Below are 25,029 nucleotides of genomic sequence, written 5' to 3'. Positions count from 1 at the left end.
CAACCTAGATATGCTGTTACAGCCTTGAGCGAATTGTTATTTATCGCTACTGACCTTAAAGGGGTCATGAACTGAGAAACCAAAATTCCCTTGATATTTTGACATATCATTTGTCACATTTGTCATTGTACTATAAAAACATCCTGTAAGTTTCAGAACTCAAAACTTTCTCGTTAGTCTAAAAACAGCTTATATTGAAGGCAGTCTGTCAAAATTACAGCTTGTGGAATGTTCTACTCTATGATGTAATAGTGTGGATAAACCCCGCCTCCGCAGAAGGCGCACCCCGCCCACCGATACTACATCACTGCCTGTTTAGCCCCGCCCACTGATTCTACATCACTGCCTGTTTAGCCCCGCCCACAAATTCACACATCTAGTGTTACGAGAGAGGCCAACGCAGGTCTACGCAGAAACCAAACAATAAAAACGCTCTGAAGACAAGACGCTGTGCAGTGCCAAGAGAGTGGATGAACTTTATTATTAATAAAGATCCAGATCGCGTCAGTAAGAACTTTCGTCTTTTGTTCACTTCATGTTACCGCAGATTCGTTTACAAACAAGGCACAATTCGATGCAGGATTTTCAGAAAGATTGATACTAAAAGACGATGCTGTGTGACTGTATTGTATCCGACAGTAATGTCGCAACACAAGTGTGAGTAATTGTTTTCATTACGTGATCACTAATGCTTTACCTCTTCTTACAGATCATTTGATATGTGCGGAGTATTTATTCGTTTTTGACCTAAATCACAGCAGCGTCCATCTGTGAAGGCTCAAACATACACAACTAATAGCCAATCATAGGCTTTTACTTCCAAGTCTACAATCCTCCACGCCCATTCATACAGAGCGTTCTGATGAGGGGGGTCAAAAACAGGACAGAAAATAAGTTATTACTTCTGAATTATGGTGTTTTATTATGTAAAAGTCTTAATAAGATCAGTACAAAATGATAAAAAAGGCAGTACATGACCACTTTAAAGCAATGCATTACTCCAAGGCTGGCACAATACCTCTAATTTAAACATAACTGAGTAACACTACTGTAAATATCACACCACATTGGGTTCAGGAGGATTTTTTTTACATAACCCATGCAATATAATAGATCTATCAATCAGGGACACACATGAATAGAATGATGTAGTCTGTGTCTCACCTCTCGGCATTCTCTGCTGATGGTGTGGTGTTTGAGTCTCCCGTAACTGCTTGTCCTGCGCCTGTGTTTCCTGAGGTGCCGTCTCCGTCAGTGGACACCGGCTGTTGGGTGGATGCTGGTGGGGTGAGAGGAACAGAAGCGGGTGGAGGCTTTGGAGGGAGGAGGAGGCTGCTGTCCAGCGTCAGGGCGGAGAGCTGCGGCCCTGAAAGAGAGCAATGCCCCTTTTAAAGGGTTAGTTCACCCAAAAATGAAAATTAGCCTTTGTTTTACTCACCATCGAGGCATTCTAGATGTATATGACTTTCTTCTTGATGAATCCAGTCGGAGTTATATCAAAAATTGTCCTGGCTCTTCTAAGCGTTATCATTGCAGTGGGTGGGTGTTTCTGTTCAACAGTCCAAGAGACGTCAAATAAAGTGCATTCATCCATAATAAAACGTGCCTCACACGGCTCCGGGGCGTGAATAAAGGCCTCCTGTAGGGAATCCACGCGAATCCAAGAAAAATATCCATATTTCAAATGTAATATGAAATTTTACATTTCATATGTTTTACATACATATGAAATGGCATATGAAATGCCAGAGTGAGCAAAAAGGGCTGGTAAAATCACTCTGGACCCCTCACATCCAGCACACTCCCTCTTTGAACTGTTACCATCTGGTCGACGCTACAGAGCTCTGAGCACCAGAACGACCAGACACAGGAACAGTTTCTTCCCTCAGGCAATCCATCTCATGAACACTCAACAATAAACGTGGAACACACAACTAATTCATTATCCATTCACCACACTCACTTATTTTATTTTTCTCATTTCTAATTTGCACATACTTGACCTGTACATACATAGTCGCCTATATTATATATTATATATTGTGTATTTTTTATTTTTTTTGCTGCTTTGTACATTGGTTATTGGCTATTTCTTGTTATTTTGTTTTATTACCTGTGTCCTGTCCTGTTACTGTCTTTCTGTTGCACTGTGGAGCTTCTGTCACTACAACTAATTCCTTGTATGTGTAAACATACCCAATAAAGCTCATTCTGATTCTGATTCTGATAAACACTTCTCTCTCACTTTCTCTAACTGTCATAAGCGGAAGCCGTTCCGGCGGATGACGTATGACATCGGTGTTGTGTAATTAGTAACGAAAACAAAATGCCGGTCATGAATTGGAGGATTTCAATATAAGCTAAGAGGAGACTAGTAAACAAACTCACAAGACTAGCATATCTCAGACGAACGACACATACGTCATCCGCCGGAACGGCTTCCGCATACGACAGTCAGCAGAAGTGAGAGAAAAGTGTTTATTATGTTTGAAATATGGATATTTTTGTTCCAAAAATGCATGGATTCGCTACAGGAGGCCTTTATTCACGCCCGGAGCCGTATGATACGCATTTTATTATGGATGCGTGCACTTTATTTGACGTCTTGTGGACTATTGAACAGAAACACCCACCCACTGCAATGATAACTTGGAATGGCCAGGACAATTTTTTATATAACTCCGATTGAATTTGTCTTAAAGAAGAAAGTCATATACACCCCTAGGATGCCTCGAGGGTGAGTAAAGCACAGGCTAATTTTCATTTTTGGGTGAACTAACCCTTTAACTACACTGTGTAGTTCAGTCCTGCTCCTGGAGGGTCGATGTCCAGCTCCAACCTGCCCCAAAACACCTTCCCAGAGGTTTCTAGTAATCCTGAACGTGTTGACCTGGTTCAGGTGTGTTTAGTTACAGTTAAAGCTGAACTCTGTGGGACAATTATGAAGGTAAATTTGGTGCAAAACAGCTGAGCGTCCGTGACAGCAGAATCTGTAGTTGTAGAGAATAGCCACACACGTGTATCAGTAAATTTGAAGCCACAGACAAAAGTTGCAAACTTGTAGATGTTTTTCTCTCTCCCACAAACACAACACAATAGTTACACCTTCTCGAATCCTTCATTGCAGAGACACAAATCCTATTCTACGAATCACAAATCCAGAAACTCGTACTCTCACATGTTTTGCTGCTATTGCTGCAGTGAATATGGTGCAAAACACATCCACACACCTGCATCAAAAATGTGAAGTCACGGATGAATTTTGTACATCCACAGATCAGTATCTGAATTCTTGCAATGAGATTTGCACACTTGTACAATGTTTTCTTACATATATATGTTTTTTTTCCTCAGATGCTTTTTCGAGCACAAACACAAGTACACAACGACAACGGCTTGAATCTGCTGCTACGAGTCTTCACGCTGTTTTTCACCTGCAAATGACTAGTTTCGCGCTCTCTCCCTTTTGCACCACATATCTGTGTGATAAATGGAGCAAAAGTGATTTGTGCATCTGTAGAGGCAACAGCGAGCACTCTTCAGAGATCAGAGGATTTCAGCCAATCAGAAGAGCTACACTGTATCCGGTTCTTGTTATTTTTTTATAGTTGTTTATGTTTTTATGTTCAAGTTTGTGGATCGTATCGTCTGCAACGTCTAGGGTGTGTTTTGGAGCCATCATTACGGTGATTACATCAGCTGATAAGGTAAGTTATAACATCAGTTTACCGAATTAATCAGGGAAGCAGAATAATTCTACACTGCCTTTTTATCTCAGGTTATGTCAGGCGTTACATAACAGCGAGCTAACGTGAAAATAGTAAAGAAAAGTGAGTTAAGACACACCGCTGTTGTGTACATGTTTTGTATTTTATTTTCAGGTTTTAGTCTATTGGTAATGCCACCTGCAACGGAGGTGTAATAGAGTATTTTCTTGTGATTGAATCATAGAGGTGTTAACAACAGGTGAGTAAGCTGCCATCAACTATATTAGCCGAATTAGACACTGGCTGCTGCTCAATAGCCCACAGAACGGGGTGTAGAGGAACGGACTAGCAATATATAGGAAGTTTGGCTAACACATATTATGAATGTTGTTTATTTTAATATAACCTGTGAGATCTGTTATTGTATGGTAGTTTTTTCTCTGACCATAAACTACAATAACACAGACAGGATTGACTCTGTTACAGGAGATTGCTCCGAGCACTAACAGTGATGCTGACTGTGAGAGGCAGAATCATCAAATGACCAGCTGTCCATTTTATTTAAATTAGGTAACTCAAAATACATTTGAATTTACATTATATTTACATTCCTGCATTTGCCAGATGCTTTAATCCAAAGCAATTTGTGCTGCATTATGTACGCATTTTATTGAGTTAAGTTACCCAAACAGTATTTTCAATTACTGCTTTTTTATTATTATTATTTTCTAGTTTGTGCTCTGGATCATATCATCTACAATACATTCCAGTTGGAGGCTTCTTTTGTGATAGCCAATCATAACAGGGATAACATCAGCTGGTAAGTTAGCCGAATTAAACTAGTTAAAGGTTTTTTGTTTGTTTGTTTTTAAATCATTATCCATTCCCTGGGAATCAACCCATTATTTCAGCAATATAACACTAAGCTCTCAATGTCCAATGCAGAAACATTAATTCATGCATTCTTGACCTCGAGGCTATATTATTGTAATGCTTTATTGGGTGGTTGCTCTGCACGTTTAATAAACAAACTCCAGTTGGTTCAAAATGCAGCAGCTAGAGTTCTTACTAGAACCAGGAAGTATGACCACATTAGCCCGGTTCTGTCAACACTGCACTGGCTCCCTATTAAACATCGTATACATTTTAAGATCTTGCTAATTACCTATAAAGCCCTGAATGGTTTGGCACCTCAGTATTTGAGTGAGCTCTTATCACATTATAGTCCTTCACGTCCGCTGCGTTCTCAAAACTCTGGCCGTTTGATAATACCTAGAATATCAAAATCAACTGCAGGCGGCAGATCCTTTTCCTATTTAGCTCCCAAACTCTGGAACAATCTACCTAACACTGTTCTGGAAGCAGACACACTCTGTCAGTTTAATCTAGATTAAAGACCCATCTCTTTAACCTGGCTTACACATAATACACTATCACATTCCTATAATTCAAATCTATTAAAGGATTGTTAGGCTGCATTAATTAGGTCAACCGGAATGGGAACACTCCTCATAACACATGATGTACTCGTTACATTGTTAGAAGAATGGCATCTACGCTAATATTAGTCTGTTTGTTTCTTATTCCGAGGTCACCGTAGCCACCCAGATCCAGACTGTATCCAGATCAGATGGTGGATCAGCACCTAGAGATGACCTCTACAGCAGGACACCTAGATGAGCTCCAGAGACTGACCCCCAGTGAAGACCCTGTCTCCAAGACGGCCATCGGGACAAGACCACAGGAACCTGATGATCCTTTACACAATCTGACTCTGCTGCAGCATGGAACAGCCTGCTGGTTTCGTCTGGCCAGAGGAGAACGACACACTATCTCAACACAGTATTTCCCTGTTTAATACTGTAAAGCTGCTTTGACACAATCTGCATTGTAAAAAGCGGTATATAAAATAATGGTGACTTGACTTTGATCTACTGTTTGATCTACAGGAATGCATTATAAGGAATGGATTCTAAATTTAATGATTTGTGATGGACTATCAACTAATTATGCACCTTCCTTGTAGGTGCGTTCAGAGAGTATATCGTATTTTTAATTAATCTCAAAGTGCATACAGCACAAATCTGGCAGTTAGGGCAAATTCTGTAAACACTTCTTTTGATTTATTTTATTTTTTTCTTGTGCTTGCAGATTCATTCTGAGAATCAACCCTGGTGGCACCAAATGCCATTCAGAGTCACAGATCAGATGGATTACCGCAAAGACAAAGCATCAGCCTGAATCCCCTCGTGGTGTTTCTCATCAGAGAGCTTGTCAACTTTGCCAAAATGACTGACATTTAACACAACACAAACAAATTTGTACTGTATTTTATTTCTGTGAAATCTGTTTTGCCATGCTGCATATACTGTCCCCAGGGGATGGAGATTTGTAATTTGTATTTTTAAAAAGAACATGTTCAACAATTAAAAAGAATATTATAAAGACAACTGCTAATGAGTTATTGTGCTCTTTATGGGGTTGTAAAATAATAGCAGCAAATACCAATAAAGGTACATTTTTCTTTCTTTTTCTGAAATCACTCGCTGTTATACTGTACATTTGTTTATAATCTTTTAAAATATATTAACAAATATATTTAATCATCTTGTAAATGACACTCAATTATCTACAGTATGTAATTAATGGGTTTATCTTTTATGAAGCCTCTTTGTGAGTTGAAGCAGGGAAGGGCAAACTGAGTTCTGGAGGCACTGTCCTGTAGTTTAGCTTTAACCCTGATCAAACACACCTCTACCAGTTAACTTCATTAGGACCAGTGTTGGGCTAGTTACTCAAAGAATGGAATATATTACTCATTACTAGTTACTCCTTTCAAAAGTAATATTGTTACTTTACTTGTTACTTTATGGCAACAGTAATTAGTTACACTACTAGTTACATTACTGTTTCTTCAAGCCCCACAGAAGTTGTAACTGTGTATCTTCCACACAAAATTATTCTAGAATGTTACTAATAACATTTCTGCCTCATCATTTGACCAAAATCCAGACTGGATCGCAGTCAGAAGTGATTACAAACACTCAGACAGTTACTGTTGTATTTATCTCAGTAACTGTCATGTGCAGCTTTAAGCTAATTGTAAGTTCTCCATTACATATACATTTCATTATGTATTTTATCAAATCACATAAGCTTGTAAGGAACTGTTTGATTTTTCAAAAAGATGTTTAATTATAGTAATATTATGTAGCACATGCTGATCAGAGGGATGTGGGTGGGATTTAATGCCAGATTAAAGTACAGCCATAACTTAAACAACAGTGTTCAGATCATCTTTTTTCCTGACAAAATCAATATAATGCAATATTTCCATCTGCTGAATGTAAGCTTTTCCATATTCCAAGCTTGCCTGCTGTACTGGGGACATCACATGCATGAGTCGTGAACATTATGAAAATAAATCTAGGAATTATTTGATTGTTAGATTTTAAATCAACGGGGTTGAGGCATCAAAAGTAACTAAGCTGTTTTATGGATAGTAACTGTAATATTATCACTGAAATCTTATTAGTAATTAGTTGCACTACTAGTTACTGCAAAAACTAATATTATTACAGTAACTAAGTTACTAGTATCTAGTTCCCAACACTGATTAGCACTACTAGAAGGATACAGGTAGGTGAGTTTTATCAGGGTTGGAGCTAAACTCATTTAATATTTAAACTATAAACAAATATACTGTACAGTATAACTGTGAGTGATTTCAGAAAAAGAAAGAAAAAAACCTTTATTTTTTGCCGCTGTCCACTCCAGAAGTTTTTTTTTCCTCCCTGCTGATAGGCGCCCGAACTAGCTCTTCTGATTGGCTGAAATCCTCTGATCTCTGAAGAGTGCTCGCTGTTGCCTCTACAGATGCACAAATCACTTTTGCTCCATTTATCACACAGATATGTGGTGCAAAAGGGAGAGAGTGCGAAACTAGTCATTTGCAGGTGAAAAACAGCGTGAAGACTCGTAGCAGCAGATTCAAGCCGTTGTCGTTGTGTACTTGTGTTTGTGCTCGAAAAAGCATCTGAGGAAAAAAAAACATATATGTAAGAAAGCATTGTACAAGTGTGCAAATCTCATTGCAAGAATTCAGATACTGATCTGTGGATGTACAAAATTCATCCGTGACTTCACATTTTTGATGCAGGTGTGTGGATGTGTTTAGCACCATATTCACTGCAGCAATAGCAGCAAAACATGTGAGAGTACGAGTTTCTGGATTTGTGATTCGTAGAATAGGATTTGTGTCTCTGCAATGAAGGATTTGAGAAGGTGTAACTATTGTGTTGTGTTTGTGGGAGAGAGAAAAACATCTACAAGTTTGCAACTTTTGTCTGTGGCTTCAAATTTACTGATACACATGTGTGGCTATTCTCTACAACTACAGATTCTGCTGTCACGGACGCTCAGCTGTTTTGCACCAAATTTACCTTCATAGACAATGGCTCTCCAGGAGCAGTATTGTAGACAGATTTTTCAGTTGCAGGTGAGCAAACAGCATCAGATCCTGATAACATCACTGGGATCAGTGCTGGAGTATGTCTGTGTGAACAAGATTGTGTGTGTATATATATGTCGTAGTGAGAACTTATCAATCGACTATTTGGCCAGCGGAAAAGGAAAGAGAAAGCCGGTAAACAAACAAAGACGCAAAAAAGAGAACAATAATCGCTGTGAATGGAACTGCTCAGCATCTGTGCAGATGGCAAAATGAACGGTGAGTTAAAGGGTAGTTAATGACTGGGTGGACATAACACTGTGTCCTAACTACACATGACGCGATGCCACGACATGCAATAAAACGTATCTTTTCCATGTTAATCAGAGGTTTTGTCCTAAGCAGCTGCAACAGCGGCAAAGCGAAATTCCTATTTTAGAAACAGTTTCCATTTCTGTGATGTCGCGGCTGAAGCAACAACTTACAAACTATATGACAGTAGATAATCTCAGGTACTGATTATGTGCTTTATTAAAAGTTAAACGTGTTTAATGTGAGTTTGAATATCATTTTGTGTGACCTTATAGCCATACTGAAAGCAACAACAGATATTTTACCTCAAATCTTGAAAATAAATTAAATCAAACATGCACGTTAAAACTGTGAACTCAATGCAAACAAAAAAAACATATTCCAGAACAAAGATGGTATCAGTCACTCAGTATGTATATTTAATAGTGTTAAAAAGGTTTAATATTTATGAATTAGATTATAAACTTATCCATTTGATTGCGAGTGCAGTGCGCTTCCAGAGAGGCTCCGCCCACACACGCTTCTGATTGGCTGTGATATTTGATTGATTCTGTCGCGTCTGGTGGGGACAGACAAATTGCTTGTCGCTGTAATCTTCTTGTGATGCGTGTAGTTAGGACACGGTGTAAAGGTCCTTGCACACTGAGTCCGAAAGTTTCGTATACGTTTTTAGTTTTTTTTTTTCGTCATCCTTTCCTATCAAAATGCTTGCTATGGATGCGAAAATGCAAAAAATCTAACCTGGTCCAAATTTTTTTATGACAGATGAAAGTTTCGGAGGCAATGTGTAAACGTGATTGACACAACGTGAGGTCGTATTTATTTTTTTACGAGAATGTCGGACTCAGTGTGCAGAGACCTAAAGAGTTAGGTTTGATTGAGAAGAATGTTGCTCCAGGACTAACAAAAGAAGTTGATCCAGGAACACATCCTACTTGGCTAAATCACGGTCACCTTTATGGCAAGGAGCATCGGCAGAATGATTGGTGATTGACTCCACTGGAGCAGGAACAGAATAACAGGAGGGCTTCCTACCAAGTGTGTGTCTGCAGGTGTGTTGGTAGAGTTTGAACTTGTTGAGGATTTCCTCCTGATGTTGTCCAGTCCAGAGCCCCGAGGACCACTGATCATTAGTCTCCTCCTCACACTCCACTGATCCCACTGGGACAATCCCATCTCTGGACACCTGCGCCAGCGGACGGTGCTTCCCCAGCCGACACGTCTGTGTGAAAGAGGAGCTCTGTCTCCGCAACTCTTAAACTCAGGACAAATCTAAAGTACTCTGCACCTGCTTTATGTGATGACTGCATAATTTAACATAGATTAGGGATCATTACAGTTTTTCTCGATTGCTAACACACTATAACTGATTCATTTAGCCCAAATTTCCAAACCATTCATACAGTTCTCAAAACAAACACATTTCACCTGCTTTCACACATTCCACGTTCCAATTTGCTCAGTGTTTTCTGCAAAACTACACAAGACGTTCGGCATCATTTTGCACAGGTTTAACCATGTTCTCATTCAGAAAACACAAACAATATAACTACCTCAAGAATCACAAAATGAACACAAATAGCACACATTTATCCCTGTGTGAGCATTACAGTTTTTTTTCAATTGCTAACATCCCTTTGTCCAATCTGTAGTCACACTGTCAAAACTCTAAACACAACATCCGTCTGTTGTGACCATACCATTAACACAATTTGTGTTGTTTTCACACAATATTCAGTCAATTAACACATTTCTAAAATGCTTACATGTTCTTTTCACACAAGCTTACCCCATACCAAAAATCATGGATCTTTCTTATCTTTTTTACAAATGCTTAAACACAGCATGACAGAAATGAAGACCTAATGCTCCAAACTTTAAATATAGTGTAAAGCCTCTACTTCTGCTACAAAAGCAGCTTAAAAGAGCTGCTAAGAATTATTTTAATTACTATACTATAATTGAGAAATAGCTGATTCCAATCTTAATGAATAATTCCAAGTCTTTCCATACATGGCCATGCACAATAAAAAGGCAGTCTCTGGATTGGTTTTGTTCAAAACAATACAGAACAACACAGAGAAGCATAAAAAGAAAGAAAATGTTTGGAGGAGGGAGAGTTGGATGAGGAAAAGGACCAGGACTGTCTGGTTTGGTTCAGCTACCAAATCAGACATCAAGAGACTACAGCAGACAGTCAGGACTGCTGAGAGGAATATTTGTGCCCCCCTGCCCAACCTCCAAGATTTGTACATCTCCAGAGTGAGGAAAAGGGCTAAGAAAATCACTTTGGACCCCACACACCCTGCCCACTCTCTTTGAACTGTTGCCTTCTGGTCAGCGATACCATATTCAGCCTGAACAATTGTAAAACATTCATAATACATTGTCCATAATAACTGACACATTTATACAGACAAAAACGAAAATTGTTCATTTGTGAACTGCACACTTGTAAATAACATATGTTCATTCATTTAAAGTTTGTTTTTTTAATCACTGACATTAATTTTATTTAGCCAGAAAAGCCTTTACTGCTGCAATTCTGTCACTTTTCTTTTACATTCCATAAAGTACTGATGATGAAATCCACTCACACACACAAAAATGAACTTGCTGGCTGAATTATTATTATTATTGTTGTTGTTGCTGTTGTTGTTCTATTTTTTAATGGATCTCATATTGTATGTTCTATACGGGTCGAACTGAAACATTATAAGTAATGCAGTTTTTGCAATGCCATTAATTGTTAGCATTTTGACAGTCTATGCACTATAATTGACTACATGTTCCTGTTGGATAGAAAACCAGTGCTAATGTTTTGACCGAATGACTCAATTTTGAATCAGGCTTGCTGTGTTTTGATAGAGTTAGTATATGAAGAAAAAGCTATTCAGCATTTTGAAATGTAGAGTTTGTGTTTATTTAACAAAATGTGGTTTTGGCCAGAAAATTAACTATTTGGCTAACTGTGTGATGTAGGTGTGTTGCTGTGTTAAGAGTTTAGAAAAAGTACTTTAAGTATTGGTAAACGCTTGTTAGCAATTGAAAAAAACTGTAAGTAGAAAAACTGATGACACACCAGTCAGAATCTCAGGATGATATGAACAAGAGCACAGGTGTATTGGTAAAATATAATGCAACTTGGCAGATGAGGCTGAATTTATTTATTTATTTATTTATTTACAGTAACTGACAATATATTCCGACGTGTGTTTACTGTGTATTCAGTTGTTTGGTCTTTGAACTGTTCTCTTCTAGTGCTTTTCATCTACTGTAAGATCACTTTACATTAGTGTAATGAAAGTTTATTGCTGAATTTTACTGTATCTGCACCCCCCTATTTATGCTGCATACCGTAACAGACATTGACTAGCAAAAGGATTCTGTTTCCCAAAAGCAGGTTTTTGTAACAGTGTTTTGAATTGATCTTACTAGTGTTCTCTAGACAGTGAAGTATTCTGTGTATTTGACAGGTTTGTGTGTCATCTGAGGTCAAAGCTTGAGTCTGACAAAAGAGACTGTTTTTGACTAAAATGTTCGATTTTGACCTAGAAGTCTGAAGTTTGCACAAGTTGGTGTGTAGTTTTGAGATTGTGTTTATAGTTGTGAGAAAATGGTGAATTGTTTAATAAATTGTGTGTTAGCAATCAATAAAAACTGTAATCCTGCTCCTGGAGGGCCAGTGTCCTGCAGAATTGAGCTCCAACCCTAATTAAACACACTGAACCGGCTAATCAAGGTCTTTGGGATTATTAGAAATATCCAGGCAGGTAAAATGGAGCTAAACTCTGCAGCACACCGGCCCTCCAGGAGCAGGATTGGACACCACTGACATGGATGAAACAAAAAGTCTCTCTATAATTGAAGAATCACTCATTTACATAAGGGCAATGCATGTCTAGCAGGTCAATGTGATGAGGACTTACCTCATAGACGGCATTGAGCTCCTGGAAGAAGGTTCTGGCATTGCTGAGCAGGGTGTCATGATTGGGACACAGCACCAGGAAGGCCACGTCCCGCTGGCCTCCATATGGCTCCAGCAGAAACTTCTCCCAGAAGGGAAGAGCAAGCGGAGACAGAGCCAGAAAATCCTGATCGTATCCCAGAAGCACGCTGGGGATCGGCAGCGGCTCTGGGGATTCCTCGGAACCTGACCATCGGAAGTAAATGTTTAGTTGCAACAAGATCTGAGTGAAGTAAATATTTGTTATGAATGTGACTCTGGAGCACAAAAGCAGTCATAAGTAGCACAGGTATATTTGCAAAATTATCAATTTTTCTTTTGTGCCAAAAATCATTAGGGTATTAAGTAAAGATCATGTTCCATGAAGATATTTTGTAAATGTTTTAGTAATATGCATTGCTAAGAACTTGATTTGGACAACTTTAAAGGAGATTTTCTCAATATTTAGATTTTTTTGCACCCTCAGATTCCACATTTTCAAATAGTTGTATCTCAGCCAAATATGTCCTTCTATCCTAACAAACTATAGATCAATAGAAAGCTTATTTATTCAGTATATGATGTATAAAAATTACCCTTATACTGGTTTTGTGGTCCAGGGTCACATATATGGAGAAAACTTGTGCCGTGCGTGATGAGTACAGTCTCACCATAAGAACCCCGTCCAGCCATCTTGTGGAACTGCTGCCATGTGAGAGGACCCTGAACATGCTGGATGTTCTCCCAGCTTCTGCCCGTCCTCTTCTTCTGGATTGCATCCTGCAGGAACGGCTGGAGGGACAGCAGCATCCGCACCACGTCTTGAGAGGACAGCTTGCTGATGTCCAACACTGAAGACATGCAAGGAGAACAGCTGGGTCAGTAAGAACACACTGTGCTGGGCTGTTCAGAGGGGCTGCCAAGTCATTTCTTGTAGCATTGATGGGCGATTCCAGTCCTGGAAGGCAACTGTCTTGCAGACTTCAGCTCCAATCCTATACAAACACACCTCTGATTATGATGTTCAAGCAATCCTGAAGACTTTGGTTGCATTTCTCAGGTGTGTTTAGGTGTGTTCAGGTGGAGTTGCAATCCAGGGCCGGAGTTGCTCATCCCAGTGCTAGAGTGTTCCAGGTGTTTGCCAGAGCATTGATATGAGGGTAATAAAATCTTTTATCACATAAGGGTGATTGCTGTTGTTATGTAGTTCCTGTGGCTGGATGCTAAGTGGTTGCTAGTATTAGGGAAGCAGACTTCACACAAAGGATTAATACAAAGTAGTGAGGTTTATTGACAGCAGAGCAATTCAATGGATGATGAGACAGTGAGTATGGAATGCAGATATACTTCGCATGAAGAGATGAGTGGATAACTTGACTGACTTTTCTTGACAGGAACTTGTGGATGAAGAGAGGACCACACACCTCACTGTTTGAAGACAGCTTTCTTGACTGGAGAACCAGGAACCAGGAGATGGACAAACACAACGCTTGGAGAGATCACAAGAGGTAAGTACACAGGCAGGTAGGTAACAGGTAAGTCGCTGAGATAGCATACAGGAGTCCACTTCGTAGAAACGAGACCAGACGTTTGAGTGCAGTGAGGTGTGTGGCTTTATGGTGAGGGGTGATGATTTTCAGATTGTGTGCTGGTGTGCTTCATTAGAATTCCGGTGATGGTGTTCACTGTGATTGGCTAGTTTGGGAGCCTGGTCGATCTGTGACATTACCCCCCTCTCCACGGCCCGCTCCAGAGGGCCGAAAACCCCGACGTCATGGTGGTCTACCTCTTCCTCTGAGGGCTGGTCGATCTGGGTGAGTGGAGTGGAATTCCTCAAGTAGTGTAGGGTCCAAGATGTCATCTCTGGGGACCCATGACCTCTCCTCTGGACCATAATCCTCCCAGTCGACGAGATACTCCAAGCAACCACCACGGCGCCAGGAGTCCAGGACCTTATAAATGGCTCTGTCCTCCAGTATCAGCGGGAGAGGGGGTTCTTCACTCGGAGGGAGAGACAGGAGAATGATAAGGTTTCAGGAGTGACACGTGAAAGGTGGAATGAATTCTGTATTGTGGTGGTAATTGTAGTTGGAAAGTGACCGGGTTGATTGGTCTCAGGATGGTGAAGGGACCAACATATCTGGGACTGAGCTTTTTGCAGGGTAGGCGCATTCGGATGTCTCTTGTTGACAGCCAGACCTTCTGTCCCGGTTGATACTGTGGGTCTTCGGACCTACGAAGGTCTGCTTTCATCTTGCGCCTGCAAACTGCACGTTGGAGTTGATGGTGAGCATCGTCCCAGACCCTCTCACTCTCTCGGAACCAGTAGTCGACCGCAGGTACTTCCGACGGTTCCCCCCGACCAGGGGAATAGCGGTGGCTGGTAACCGAGTACGCACTGGAAGGGAGTGAGTCCAGTAGAAGCTTGTCGTAGGGAATTTTGGGCATACTCAGCCCAGCCATTGAACTGGTTCCAAGAGTCCTGGTGGCTATGGCAGAAGGTTTGTAGGAAGCGACCGATCTCCTGGATCTTCCTCTCCGTCTGCCCGTTCGTCTGCGGATGGTAGTCTGATGATAGACTTACGGTCACACCTAGGAGTTTAAAGAAGCCTCTCCATACTCTGGAGATGAATTGTGGGCCTCGATCAGACACGATGTCTTCTGGAATGCCGAAGCATCTGAAGACGTAGTTGAATAATAACTTGGCCGTCTCCATGGCTGTAGGTAGACCTCTGAGGGGAAGAAGTCGACAAGACTTATAAAATCGGTCCACAATCACCAATACACATGTGTTACCGTCTGATGCAGGCAGGTCGGTGATGAAATCTACCCCTAGGTGTAACCATGGACGGTTGGGAATGAGCAGCGGGAGGAGTTTGCCTGCTGGTAAATGGCGAGGGCTTTTGGAAATGGCGCATTCCGCAGAGCCCAGGACGAACCTTCTCATATCCCTGGCCATGTTGAGCCACCAGTATCGATCCTTCAGCAGCGAGAGGGTGCTGTTGGCCCCTGGGTGGCCAGTGCCCAGAGAATTGTGAACGGAGCGGATGGTAGAAGTGCGTTGTGTTCTAGGAACGTACTGCACACCAGGTGGGCAACCTGGCGGAGTGGCTGTGGAGGCATTGGCCGGAGTATCTGGCTCAGGATTCCACTGAATGGGACAGGCAATGATTCTTTCTGGAATGATAGGCTCTGGTTCTTCATCGTTTTCCTCAGGAGCATTACATTTCTGGGCCCTGGGCGATATGTGATAGAGAAATTGAACCGGGTAAAAAAGAGTGCCCAGCGGGCCTGGCGGGGATTGAGCCGTTTGGCATCTCGCAGGTAATGTAGGTTTTTATGGTCGGTGAGGACTGTAAAGGGGTGTTGTGCACCTTCCAGTCAATGCCTCCATTCTTTGAGGGCTAGCTTGATTGCCAGAAGTTCCCGATTGCCGATGTCATAATTTCTCTCAGCCTGGCTGAGTTTCTTGGAAAAGAAGGCATATGGATGGAGTTTGGCTGGAGTTCCCTGCTGCTGAGAGAGAACTGCTCCTACCCCTGAAGTGGAGGCGTCGACCTCTACAATAAAGGGTCTTTGGGGATCTGGATGCACGAGGATTGGAGCATGGGTGAAGGCTTCCTTCAACTTCTCAAAGGCTCCCGTGGCGGCTGGTTTCCAGGACAGAAACTTGGGCCTATTGCGTAGAAGGTTGGTAAGGGGACTGGTTATGGCACTGTAACCTTGGATGAATCTTCTATAGAAATTGGCGAAACCTAGAAATCGTTGGAGTTCCTTAATACTGGTAGGTACTGGCCAGGTCCGGATAGCATCCACCTTCCCCTCGTCCATTTGGATGCCACCACTGTCGATGATGTATTCCAAGAACTGTACTGAGGGTTGATGGAATGAACATTTCTCGGCTTTGAGGAACAGATGGAACTCCTTCAGACGTTGTAAGACCTCCGCAACGTGGTGGTGATGTTCGGCCAAGCTCCGAGAGTAAATGAGGATGTCATCGATGTACACTAGGACGAACCGGTGTAGATACTCCCGGAGCACCTCGTGCATGAAATCCTGGAATACGGAGGGGGCGTTGACAAGGCCATACGGCATAACCAAATATTCATAGTGGCCGGTGGGTGTTACAAAGGCTGTCTTCCACTCGTCCCCCTTGCGTATCCGGATGAGGTTATACACGCTGCGGAGGTCTAACTTCGTGAAAATGGTGGAACCACGAAGATGTTCTAGGGCAGCTGGGACGAGAGGAAGAGGGTAACGGAATTTAACTTATGTTGTTTAGTGCCCGGTAATTGATGCAAGGCCGCAAGCCTCCATCCTTCTTGGCCACAAAGAAAAAACTCGAAACAGCAGGGGAGGTGGAAGGGCAGATGTAGCTTTGCTTAAGAGCCTCACTGACATACTCCTCCATGGCCTTCAGTTCTGGAAGTGACAGGGGGTAGATTTTACCCTTGGGCACTGGCTCACCTGGTATGAGATCGATCGCACAGTCCCATGGCCGATGAGGAGGTAATTGAGACGCCTTCTTCAGGCAGAATACGTCTCTGAAGGGGGCATAACAGGTGGGTATGTCGACGGATTGCTTCTCAACTGGACTCTCTATGGATGTTGAATTCACTGGGATTGCCTGAACAGGTCGCTTGAGTGGTTGCGGGATTCCAGGGAAACAGTATGGGAAACAGTGATTGCCCCACTTCAGGACTTCTCCGGTGCGCCAATTGATCTGTGGTTCATGTTGTACAAACCATGGACGCCCAAGAATGATGTCGGTGTGCGCTCCCTCCAGAACCAGTAGGTGAATGCTCTCCTCATATAACTGACCTATTCTTAATTGAACGGGACCGGCGCTGAATCTGACTGTGCTTCGTCCAATAGGGCTTTCCGGTTATGGAGTGGATTTGGTAGACTGTCTGGTTGGCAATGGTCGAGAGCTTGAGTTGGTGGCAGAGGCTCCCTGATATGAAGTTCCCGGCGGACCCAGAATCAAGGAGGGCCTGGACTGGAATGGATATGTTGGGGGTAGTAAGCATGACTACAGTTGTGAGCGGTTTCATATTTTGAGTAATGGGTTGAATGACACTCACCAAAAGTTGAGGAGGGCGAACAGGGCATGTGGATCTTATATGCCCACTATTTCCACAATACAGGCACAATCCATTCCTCAGTGGTCTCTGCCGCTCAGAGTCAGACAGATGAGTGTTGTCAGCTTGCATGGGTTCATGGACAGGTTCTGGAGGGAGACTTGCCTCTGGGTGGCGGACGGGAGGAGAACAACGGGTTAATGACGGCTGCTCAGCAAAACAAGACTGCATGCGCGTAGAGCATCGGATGGTTTGTTGAATGAAGCTTTCCAAACCGCAGGAGTCATCATAACTGGCAAGCTGCAAGCGCAATCTGCGTTCCAAACCTTGCTGAAAGGTGGTGAGAAGGGCACTCTCATTCCATCCGCTGGCCGCCGCCAGGGTCCTAAACTGGAGGGCACATTCATAGAGTGATCTGGTACCCTGGCGGAGATGGTAGAGTTGATCGCTGATGGATGGATCACCATTTAATCGACTAAAAACTTCACGGAAGTGGGTTGTGAAACTATTATATGATTGAGTGACGGGACCAGACTGTGAAAAAATAGTTTCAGCCCATTGGAGTGCTTTACCAGTTAAGAGGGATACGATGAAGGCTATTTTAGATTTTTCGGTGGGATACAGATGCGGTTGCATATCAATGTTCAGCGAACACTGCAGGAGGAACCCGTTGCACTCCTCCGCCACGCCAGAGAAGGGCGCTGGTCTGGCCATGGGACTGGAGATCATTGGTGCCGAAGAAACAGTGGTACTGGTGACTGAGGTGATCGGGGGTGCTGGTGGTGGTGATGGAACAAGAACTCGTTGGAGGTGGTCCACGAGTTCCTGAAAGGGATCAGGATTGCTCATGCTGCACCTTCGGTGTTGGTCCGGTCTTCTGTTAGGGAAGCAGACTTCACACAAAGGATTAATACAAAGTAGTGATGTTTATTGATAGCAGAGCAATTAAACGGATGATGAGACGGTGAGTATGGAATGCAGATATACTTTGAATGAAGAGATGAGTGGATAACTTGACTGACTTGTCTTGACAGGAACTTGTGGATGAAGAGAGGACCACACACCTCACTGTTTGAAGACAGCTTTCTTGACTGGAGAACCAGGAACCAGGAGACGGACAAACACAACGCTTGGAGAGATCACAAGAGGTAAGTACACAGGCAGGTAGGTAACAGGTAAGTCGCTGAGATAGCATACAGGAGTCCACTTCGTAGAAACGAGACCGGGCGTTTGAGTGCAGTGAGGTGTATGGCTTTATGGTGAGGGTTGATGAGTTTCAGATTGTGTGCAGGTGTGCTTCATTAGAATTCCAGTGATGGTGTTCGCTGTGATTGGCTAGTTTGAGAGCCTGGTCGATCTGTGACAGCTAGAGTATTCTTGGTAGCTGTTGGTATTGGTATTGTGGTTGCAATGGGTGTTTTTTTAGATGCACTGCTATGCATTTGGCTTTCCAAGGTCTTCTTAAGTGAGGGTTATCAGTCTTGCATGATATTCTGGGTGTCTGGATATCAGTGTTAATTTTGACAATTAACAAATTTTGATTTAGTTTTGTCAGTCTTTGGACTAAAATACCATTTAGTTTTAGTCATATTTTAGTCATCTGAATTGTTTATCATAAATATCATAAGACTTTAGTCGACTAAATCTACAGTAGATTTAGTCGACTAAAATCTAATGGGTTTAGTTACAGTGTAATGCGTTTATGAAGCATTTCTCTAAATATTCCAAACTCATATGTTCCCGGAGAAAACATCTAGTAACCTAGTAATATGAATGATATTCAGGTTTGAACATGCAATATAGACACAGATTTAACTGTGACACATAACATGTCTTTATCTCAAAATGAAATAAAACCACTTGTCATAAAGAAAGAAGAACATGATCCTCTTTTCAATGAAATACCAGTGGTTATAGGGCCTATAATGTGCATTCTTTATCACAACTTGCATTCAACATCCAAAATTCTTTCAAGCAGACATATTTATTTATATAAATTAAATTTAGATTAACCCTTATAGAGCTACTAAAGTGATTCAGTCAAGAGGAGTAACCCTAACAATAAGGACAGACAATAATAGCTAAATTAGTCTGCTGCCCCTTTAAAACTGACTGCACTGATTCAATATACTGGGGATGTTCTCCCAAGAGTTTAAATTCACTGTTTACATGAATACTCATCAAAACGGACAATTTGAGATAATTTTGTTTGTGTTTTTTTTGTTAAGACGTGAAAGAACACTGAATTCAGCAGTCGAGCGCTGTTTGAGAGGCGCTTTTCTGTGTGCGCTCAGAAAACCAGACCAAATGCGCTTTCGTGTCATCACGCTTTTCATATCTCTGCTCTTCTCTTACTCCCAGATGCTGACATTTGTTAACAGTTTATGAGACGTGCAGCAAATGTATGCAAACTTATAATCAGAGCGTGAAAATGTGCGCATCTACCCTACTAGTTCTGACTGTCTCTCTGTCCAGTCGTCCCTCCCTAACATTTTGTCGTTTTTATTCGTTGATGAAAATATCAATAGATTTTCATCTTGGGCTGCGTTCCACTCCACTTTTAGACAAGCACTCGCAAACTTCCCTAACCACTTCCCCCTCGGGGGGAATCCCCACTGCCATTTTGAAGTGCGTTCCACTTCGTGAAGTGGACAAGGGAAGTTTGTATGGACCGACCTTAGACTCCTCGATTTTGACAAAGGGAGCGAGTCTGCTTCATATGCCCACTTCAGGCCGCTCCATAGAGTCATCACAGATCGCGTTTAATTTGTCCCCACCCTAAACAACTCTATAATATATAAATGTTAACATTTTAACATTTATAACAGCCCAGGCATACCTATATACATACAGAATGCTGCACCAAACAAATTCGCAAGGGGAAAAAATGTAAACAAACCAACTCCATAGCGGATTCTAAGTGATCAAGGGCTTAGGACGTTCCAGGATTCCACCAGTAGTGAGCGCTCATGCAACGGAATCAATGACGTACATCCAAGTAAACGAGATGGAGGGAAGTTTGCAAGTGAAGGACATTAAAAAATGGACTGGAATGCAGCCACTGTTTTTGGCGTTCAAAAAGAGTTTTTATTTCGTTATCGTCTCGTGTTTGTCTGCGAAAAAATGTCGTTGACAGAAATTGACACTAACAAAATTAACACTGCTGGATATGGCTTGAGTCCTGCTTTTTTAGTGAGCCTTACCGCTGGTCTGTGGCCAGGCGTGCAGTGCGCTGCTCCTCACCGTAGCCTGTTCCACCTTCCCTCCAGCCGCATTGTCCACATACTGCAGTCCCTGCATCAGAGCGTTATAACACTCCACACACGCGTCGCTGCTGTCCGTCCATAGCCGCTCTGCTGCCCAGCTGTGCAGCAGCACCCCCTGGTGGCCATGGTAGGAACAGCCGGTCAGGGAGGTCAGGGACAAGATCGGCTTAGAGCACTGCTCCTGTAGCAGAGCGATCACCGAGGCAGGCGTCTGTGGCTCCTCAGGAGGGTCTCGTCTGCACAGCGCCAGCCTCCTCTCTGCCGCCTGACCCGCCTCAGAGCCACGGCCGAATATGTCCAGCTCATCCTCCAGGAAGAGGCCCGCCCCGTGCGCCAGCCTTCGGTTCACGATCGCACTGAAGCCACACATGCAGCGATACTGGTCCTCACAGGTGGAGTCTGGGATATAGACACCAACATCTGCCCCTTTAACATTCATGTTACAGGCACAGATGCAGCAGCTGTCGAAGTTGCGGTCCTTGAAAATATTGAGGACGGAATCGGACAGCAGCAGTGTAACGTAGAGACTGTGCGCCTCGGGCAACAGCGGCCCCGATGCGGAGGGCTTGACTGAGCTGAGCGGCACGCTGGTGGACAGGGTTGATGCTGGCGAGCTGAGTTCGGTGCTGTCCAGTCTGCCGCTGGGGGTGCGTGGGGTCGGCACAGAGAAGCGAGAGGCACCTGGGGAGGGCACGGTTCCTGCAGCGCTCGTGGTCATGGGAGTGTAGTCCTGCTCCAGAAGAGCATCACTGCTGGGGAACATTCACGTGAGAGATTTTCACTGTGCTGGTCAAAGTGAATGTCAAATAAATTTTTGCCAAAAGATCATTTTTTTTCAACAAGAACCTTATTTTTTATTGGCAGCAGCTATTTGCACTAAGGCTGATGATACACGGGGCAACTTTTTCAGCAATGCTGCCGGGCAACTTTGGTTAATGTTGCCATCAACAGGCAACCAGGTGAGACACAGGGCCCACGACCGATCTAAAGTATCCAGATTTCTTACCCATTCTCAGTGGGAAAGTGCCCAAGCAACACTGCTCAAAAAAAGTTGCCTGGAAAATTGCTCAAAAAGTCGCCCCTTGTATCATCAGCCTAAGTGTAAATAGTGATGGAGGCTATTTACACCAAGGGCCCGATTGCGCCAGTGCAAACCCTCATTTTACATAAAAAAAAATACTAAAGACACATAGTGGGAAATTAGCGTTGAAAAGGTATGGACAGTTATTTTTGCGACTCACCTTATTGAGTATGCATTTGTAGGAGTTTCGCTTTCGATTGGTAAATTTATGGAAGGAGAGTATTTAAATGAATCACGCAACGCAATTTACTAAGATTTGCGCTAGCCAATTCACTGGTTTTTGTGGCATTATTTAAGGCCCAGAAAAAAAAAGCATGTCTTAAAGCAGGCGGTAATTTGCGCTGCTCGTTGGTAGATTGTGCTGATCATTATGGAAATGAGATGTTGCATCTGTGTTCTTTAATGTGCCCATTGTCAGTAAATCGCCCGCAGAATTTTCCCCTCACATCTGTGCTTTTCTGGAATCGCGCAGCGTCTAACACTAATTTGCCCTGTTTAGTAAATCTGGCCCTAAGTGTAAATAGCATATTTTCTTAACGACATATGCTATTTACACTAAATGAAAATAGCAATATATTCTATTTACACTATGTTAAAATAGCAGGATTTTCTGCTATTTATTCTACTTATTGCAAATAGTGGCAATTATCTGCACCTCAGTGTTGTAGTACATTATAAAACAGTACGCAATAATAATGTATTGAGTGTAAATTATAATTATAATATAATATAAAATTATTATATATTATTATACACCTACCCTAACCCTACCCGATACTTAATTTTCAACTTTTCTATTATTTCATTTATTTTTATTTAAAATAAATGCCTTTTGAAAAGGAAAAAAAAAAACGTTTGGCAAAAGGCGGATTCCGGCCCGGGTCGATCGCGTCAAATATATTCATATTTCTCACATTTGATTGTGGGGTCAAATAGTATCAGACATTTCTTCATGCGATTCACTCATCAATTTTTGAAAAACTGGACATGGACTTACACGTATGCATCTCTGCTGAAGGGATTTTGAGCGGTCAGGCAGTACTGCTCCATTTTGGTCATATCAGTCCATGGTGGTCTGTAGTAGCAGTGCTCAGGGATTTCAAGAGCAGGCAAACACTGGCTGGGTAAGGATCGCAGTGGGGCGTAAACGGAGCAACCAATCAGTGGCTAGACAGGAGACATACGGAACACAAATGAATAATCATAGACATGGAAACAAAATAAATGGGTAGAACTGGTCAAGCTGCCCTCTATACTACACGTCTGTCTGCAAGGCTTCAACATTTTAAACTTTCAGGCAAGGTTTTGTCAAGGCAACACTAAAGTTTGCTATGATGAACTTTCTTATTCTCCTTTTTTAAATGTGTTTTCAACTGAATCATTAGCTATGCTTCCACACAAAGATGCAAATTTAAATTATGCACAAAACTGGAAAATCGCATAAAACACAGTTTCCATCTAACGAGTCAAAGAGAACAAAATCGTCACTTCCTGATAAACTGGAAATAAATATCACTAAGAAAAGTGGGAGAAGCTACTGAATATAATAATTTTCCTATATGATAAATGATTTGCGCCTCAGAGCGAGCAGACGAAACACAATGAATGCAGTCAATGCTTTCGGAGGCGGATGCTTCTGTTTGGGAACGCAGTCGTTTAAGAAAATTATACAGAAATACTTTGATGACAGACTTTGCTCAGGCGTTTCAGAACGACCAAAACAACACATAGATGCTGTGAACGAGATCGGTCCGCTGGTTAGTCAAGTTATCCCATCTCATAGCGCAAAGTCACATGACTTTTGATGCGCATGGAGGAATTTATTCGCAAAATGTGTTTCCATTATAGTTTATGCACATTTTTTCTTATTGGATAAAAAGTTTATCCTACTCAATTGTGCACATGTTTGCCTTTTTATAATTTATGCACATCTTTCCGTTTCCATCCAGCGTTTTTTTGATGCGATATTCCACAATGCAAAATAAAAACAGGTGAATGGAAACATAGCTACTGTTGATGTTCATCATTGCCAGTATTCAGGTGCACATCATGAGGCCCAGAGGAGTTTTTATTTTGATTATCTTATCACAATGAACTCATCTTGGTGCACATGGAGCAAAACGCACACGTACATCCTCGCTCATGTCTTCCTCAAGGCCCATCTTGAAGTCGGTGATCTGGTTGCTGGACTGAGAGCCGCTGGGATGATCGGGAGCCGCTGGGGGGCCAGCTGGCTCTTGACTGGGGATGTAGGTCATGATGGGTGAGAAGGCGGCGTGCTGCTCGAGAGACGGAGGCGTGGGGAACATGCGCTGCAGCTCTGCTACTGCTGAGAAGACACATCCACACACTGTTAGGGGTGAGCTTCTCCGGTCTCTGCTGATACAAGTGCTGCTGGACTTACTGGAGGGATACGGCACTGCAGATCTCCCCTCGAACCCAAGCATCCGCTCCTCCGCTGCCACAGACCCGGTCTTAACTGACCGCTGGCTCGGAAATGTGCTCTGGTTTGGGTTACACAGAGAAATGTTCACGAGTCATGATGCCACATTTGAGACATTTTAGAGTACAGATGGCCAGGTCAGTGTTTACCAAAAGCATTCTAAGTCTAAATAGATCATAGCAAGCGTTAGTTTCCACATTGAGAAATGCAGCTCAGGGTGAGCGATCATCTGATATTGTCTGGATTGTTCTAAACTAGGAGCAGGAGGCATATTAGCAGCCATATTAGTATTCCCAACCACCAGAGGACATCAAACTCTGACAGCTGTATTTATATTTCGTGGTTAAATTAACCTCATATGACTAAACCTCTATAATATACAGGGAGACTTCAGATATGAAAATGCTGAATGGTCAGATATCTTTGTTACTAACGCATTACAATATTGTGTTACTCCATGAAAAAGTAACTAATTACATTACTTATTTACTTTTTGTGGGAAGTAATGCATTACATTACTTTTGTCATCTGGGCTGGGCGTACTTATTTGTTTTTTAAAAACAAAAAACCCAAAAGCTACTGTATATGTTTCACACCAAAAGTGAAATGAATAAGCCTCAGGCTGAAGGAACATGGGGACAGGAGAGCTGACAGTGAATACATGGGAAAACAAAGTAACTAGCATTACTTATTTGAAATAGTAACTCAGATATTTCGTTGTAAATATGAAAGCAATGCATTAT

The 25,029-nt window shown here is 42.3% G+C and overlaps 1 protein-coding gene across 1 annotated transcript in view; it reads right to left on the bottom strand.

The window, feature by feature from the left end:
• The window catches only part of LOC306869533 (mediator of RNA polymerase II transcription subunit 13-like), a gene marked incomplete at its 5' end in the record, with an annotated part of 102,165 nt that overhangs the window by 27,892 nt on the left and 49,244 nt on the right, over nt 1-25,029 (bottom strand). The window contains 9 exon segments of the mRNA XM_079416286.1: nt 1,165-1,366; nt 9,505-9,691; nt 12,399-12,622; nt 13,087-13,266; nt 20,700-21,514; nt 22,841-23,010; nt 23,014-23,118; nt 23,976-24,172; nt 24,248-24,347. Coding sequence (XP_079272412.1) covers nt 1,165-1,366; nt 9,505-9,691; nt 12,399-12,622; nt 13,087-13,266; nt 20,700-21,514; nt 22,841-23,010; nt 23,014-23,118; nt 23,976-24,172; nt 24,248-24,347 — 2,180 coding nt within the window.

This window comes from Barbus barbus (assembly GCF_936440315.1).
Source record: "Barbus barbus genome assembly, chromosome: 5".
NCBI classification, from domain to species: domain Eukaryota; kingdom Metazoa; phylum Chordata; class Actinopteri; order Cypriniformes; family Cyprinidae; genus Barbus; species Barbus barbus.
Note: the sequence above shows the minus strand (reverse complement) of the source record. Positions and strands in the feature narration are given on the sequence as shown.